Here is a 5,000-nt window from a genome sequence, read left to right as displayed (position 1 = left end):
CAGCCAACCAGAGCCTCGGCCTGCGCCGTCGCCATGGCAACCAACCGCGGCCACATGCCCGGCTTCCCGCCGGCCGTCTACCCCTTCGCTTTCAACTCGATGCGGAGCCACTCCCCCTTTGACCTGATGGCCAATAGCAGCCTGTTTGGCCGTTTTGGGGCGGACCTTCCCAAAGAGATGGCTGCATTGTGTGAGTAGACCCCTAATGTGCCCTCCCTCTCTCTCTCTCTCTCTCTCTCTCTCTCACTCTGTAAGTCTATATAAAACTCAGTGTGAGTGGATCGTTATGCACAGAGTCCGTGTGTCACATGAACGAGAGCGAGAGGCCGCTGGGAGAATGGGAACGTGCTCTGGGAGAATGGGAACGTGCCCTGGGAGAATGGGGACGTGCTCTGGGAGAATGGGAATGTGGCCGAGTCGTCCTGAAGGGAATGGAAACGGAAGGAAAGTGAAAGCAGTGAAACCTCTTTCTTTTTCTCTGTGTGGGTTTACGGATCAACTAAAACCTGTCTGAATTAGTGTATTGCGTGTGTAAAGTTATAGGGGGCACTGCTGCACTGAGCACTGAGCCAGTAAGCGAGGGAGAAGAAGGGAACTAAGCCAAACTACTTTGGCCTTTATGCTTTAAAAAAAAAAAGCTTTTTTTTTTTTTTTTTATTAAATGATTTCCTTTTTCTGCTTGTTTTATAGTGTGAGAACATTCCAGATTAAGGACAATCTTAACCACTACAGGGTTTGTAATCTGTACTACATGACAGATGAAGTTTGATGGGAAAACTTTTCCTGAACAGTTGTAGAGAACCCAGAAAGGGATTCTGGAGCTGGAGTGTGTTGACGGGAATATGAGTGTGAGTGTGTGTCTGGTTTAGGGTCAGAGGAGAAAGGGGTTCTCTAAATGATACAGTGGCCAGAGGGGAGCAGCAAGCCACAATCATTTGAAATCTTATCTGACTGCCGGGGGAGTTTGTGGGTGTGGGTGGCAACAACTGAGTAAAAGACAATGAGACACACACACGCACACACACACACACACACACACACACACATATATGCAGACAGTCTCCTGGTATGGTGTCTCTCTCCCTCTCAAACATGCCTCAACAACACCAAAGCCTTTCAGATGTCAATCAATACCCCCACTGATGCCAACTTAATCCTGTTGGTATTTATTTACAGAGAGAGAGAAAGAGAGGGAGGTGTGTGTGTATGTGTGTGTATGTGTGTGTGTGTGTGTGTGTGTGTGTGTGTGTGTGTGTGTACGCGTGTGTGCGCGTGTGTGTGCGCATGTGTGAGTATGTGAGTGAGTGTGTGCGTGTGTGTGTGTTTGTGTGTGTGAGTGCGTGTGTGTGAGTGTGTGTGTGTGTGTACGTGTGCGTGTGTGTGTGTGCGCGCGTGCACGTGCACGAGCGAGCACCGGGGGCGGGTGACGCACTAATGTAGCGGAATCCAAGAACACACCCTGCCATGAAAACTCACTAGTGCACGCAGACAGAGCGTCTCTGTCTCCCTCTACTGCGGAAGAAAAACGTACTTCGCGCCTTCCCATGCCGGAGAAGTGAGCCCCCTCTCTCCGAGGATCAACCCCACGGCAGTGGAGAGAGCAGACAACACAACCCATTTTAAGTAGAATGGAAAAAAAGAAAACAGTTCAGCGCTGTAGTTCAGTACAGTTCAGTACAGTGCTTTTTCAGGCCGTCCCATTCCTGCCCGGCGTTCCGAGAGGGCTGAGCCCTGGACCAGAATCAAGAACCACGGGGGCCCAGTTTGATCGTTCGGGGCTGCCATATGACAGTAGTTTTTTAAGAGGGCTGCGTGGCGAGCTGTTTGGCCGCTGGCGGCGGGGGGAGTCGTGACTCTGACCCCCGCTGCCGCCCTGCTCACTTTAACTGGCCCTCTTGTCTCTGGCAAAGTCTGTCGGCTAGACTGCAAAAAGTCCTCAGCTCGTAATGGGCCCAGCGCGAGGAGAATGCATTGCACATTCTTCCTCAGGCTTGTGTGCATGTGCCTACGGAGCACACACCTGCTTTTGTTGCGTGTGCAGTGCGCCACCGCGCAGACAGGTTCGAGCCCATCACGCCCAAACACAGCGAGGGGGGGGGGAGCGTATAAAACCGATGCGTGAACCTGAAAACGCCACCTACGTTGTATCGAGCCGTGCAGGGCGTATGGAGGGCCGTCGTTCTTTGGAAGCGGTTTAGCGGGCTCAGGCAGCTGTGTGGACACCCCTGCCGCCAAGGGACGGCGCGTGGCCTGCGCGGGACAGTCCCGGCAGGACCTCAGCGCCCCCCCGCCTTTAGGCTCCTCCATCCGTGCCAGGACCCACGGGACTGACGCCGAACCTCCAGGGGAAGCGTGATCCGTGATTGCTTTCTAATTAGGTCAACACCAGCCTTGTGGGGACAGAATGTGCATGTGCTTAGCGAATCCTTCCTTCTCCAGAATTTCCATGTAAATTGGGCGTCCATAATCTCGAGTAAATCTCATCAGGTTCGCCGATGTGGGCTCGGCCAATCCTGATATCTCCCCACCCACCGTGATTGTGGCATGGCGTGCCTCTGCTTAAGCGATGCAGCCGACTGGGTGGAGTCTCAGACACAGAGCTGTCAATCTCACATCCTCATTATGATATTGGACCCATGCCCAGACAGTTCTCACACAGCTCTGATCAGTGAATTCAACTGGTTTCTGAGCAAATGTTCTATCATGTTTATTGTTTCATTTCTTTTCCACTTTCCTTCTATGTGCAGCATAACTCAAGTTTGGTGTAGCACGGATGTTTTTGATATGAAGTGCCGTGCTTGCGGGTCTCTGGTCTGTTCTCTGACTAGGAGCTTGTGCGAGGCAGTCTCTGCGTTCTTAAACTGTTGGGTGTGCCTGTTTTTTCCGAGAAAGCCGATTGTGATGCTCAGGTTTGTTGGAGGAATGGGCAGCTTGTCCCAACTTGCCGTGTGTATAAAGTGCCTGACATTTTGTTAAAGGCTGCCACCACAGGATCGAAGGGGTATAACCACTTTATTAGACACAATAATCTGCATGCAAGATTGCACTCGCAACACCCACACACACACACACACCTATAACCACACACGCGCAAACCACAAAACTTTTTTTTACGTTTTTACGCTTCAACAGCATAAATGAATAATTAAAAGCCCACGGCGTCACCCGGTCTGCTTGGCCACATCCTCCTGCCCTGAACATACACACACACTCAGGGAAGGTTTTGTTTGTGTATCCAACATGGTGAAAACGCAGTGGTCTGGGGAACGGCTGCTGAGAAGCAAGAAGATCGCCGGACACGGTCAAACGCTGCCCGCCTCTGATCACGAACACGGTGAAAAATATCAGTTTGAAGCGTTGGGTTTCAGCCCAGCACTCTACAGCCAGTGGCTTGTGTTTGTGCTTGTGTTTGCGCAAACAGTGAATGAGTGAAACTGTGATGGCGTGCAAATGATTGTGTGTGTGTGTGTGTGTGTGTGTGTGTGTGTGTGTGACAAATGGAATGGGAGCAATTTATATTCTCCAGCTCTGGAAACTTCATCATTTTCTTCTTCCCCTCCACTTTGTCTTCTGCCCTCTTCAGTCTCAGTAGAGACGGACCAGTTTTGCTGAAAGCCTTTTACCGTAAACAAATCCTCCCGCCTTCGGACGGCGTGAAGGGGGCACGTGGACCTGCAGTGCATTTGCGAAAAGTCTTGACTAAAAAACTTTACTACAGGAAACGGCGCGATCGAGTCGTGACGTCCGAGATGATTCGGCCGCGTTGCTGTCGGCTGCTATCGAACGCCCTCGGCTTCGTCCGGGGGTACGATGAGTCCAGGAAAAAGAGGCACAGTCCGGGGGGAGCCAGCCTTGTCTTCACAGCTGCACGTTCCCGTCCCCATCCTGCGGCGTCAGAGACGTGAGGCTTCGTCACATTCGTCACACGCTCGCACATTTGTCTGTTTTTGAAGAGACTTGGCGCGGCCCGAGCGTGAGAGTGAACAGGCAGGCATGGTGCGTGCAATCCCACCGCAAGGGGATTACAAGATCACGGAGGGAATTTTTGCGACACGATCGAATCCTGCGGCACATGCTCCGCTTTTCCACACGCTTCCCCGGGCCCTCCGTGGACATCCTATCACCTTCTTGCCCCTCCTGAGAGACGGCGAAAGAGAGAGGGTGCGCGGGGGGCGGGGGGTTGGGTGGAGGAAGTAGTTAAGTACAGGGAGGTACACTAGGCCACTGGTGTCTTATCGTGATGACAGATGAATATAAAGAGACTAGCAGCAAGCGAGAGGAGTGTTTGACTTTCCGACAGACAGGACCTGGCATGTGCAGGTCAAGGGCCAAGCCATGGCAGCCAGGAAGGGAAGGAGCTTGTCTTGTAATCTGGGAGGGAACTTGGGCGCTGGGTGGGTCCTAAGGGAGGGTGGGGGGTGTGCCAGCCAGACTTTTGAACTGTACACAAGGTATGTTTCCCTTTTTGAATGTCTTGAGTTAAGTCATGAGACCCCTGAGAGAGAGAAAGAGCGCGAGAGAGCGCGCGCGAGAGCGCGAGAGATAGAGAGAGAGAGACAGAGAGACAGAGAGAGAGAGTGTGAGACAGAAAGCTTGACAGAGAGATCATGTGAGATTTTGCTTGAAAGATGGCCAGCACTGATAAAGTTTTGAAGAGTTTCACTGTTTGACTGTGGGTTTTTTGTTCACATGACGCCTGCCTCGCTGTGGCTAGCAAAAGCCAGGAGCAGCTCTCTCTCTCTCTCTGTCTCTGTGTTTCTCTCTCTGTCTGTCTGTCTGTTTTACCCTTGTGTGTTACCCTTTCTCTCTGTCTGTTTCTGTCTCTGTTTTTCTGTCTGTCTCATTCTCCCATGACAGTCCACCGCTCAGCTAGAGCCATGAGACTAGCATGAGAGTTCTTTCAGAGATGAACATGTGTCTGTCTGCATTCCGCGTGTACGAGGTGATCTATGGGAGTGGCGACGCCAATGGCAGGACCGTCTGGAGCCAGGAGAGGCTCA

The 5,000-nt window shown here is 52.0% G+C and overlaps 1 protein-coding gene across 3 annotated transcripts in view; it reads left to right on the top strand.

The window, feature by feature from the left end:
• Window positions 1-5,000, top strand: part of rarga (retinoic acid receptor gamma a) — a 34,191-nt gene that overhangs the window by 8,658 nt on the left and 20,533 nt on the right. For all 3 annotated transcript variants that reach the window (XM_035521366.1, XM_035521369.1, XM_035521367.1), the window contains exon 2: window positions 1-190. This exon is cut by the window's left edge and continues 106 nt beyond it. In XM_035521366.1, the coding sequence (XP_035377259.1) occupies window positions 34-190 (157 nt within the window). In that variant the 5' untranslated portion in view covers window positions 1-33. The remainder of the gene's footprint in view (window positions 191-5,000) is intronic.

The sequence above is a fragment of the Electrophorus electricus genome, chromosome 22 (genome assembly GCF_013358815.1).
Source record: "Electrophorus electricus isolate fEleEle1 chromosome 22, fEleEle1.pri, whole genome shotgun sequence".
NCBI lineage: Eukaryota > Metazoa > Chordata > Actinopteri > Gymnotiformes > Gymnotidae > Electrophorus > Electrophorus electricus.
Note: the sequence above shows the minus strand (reverse complement) of the source record. Positions and strands in the feature narration are given on the sequence as shown.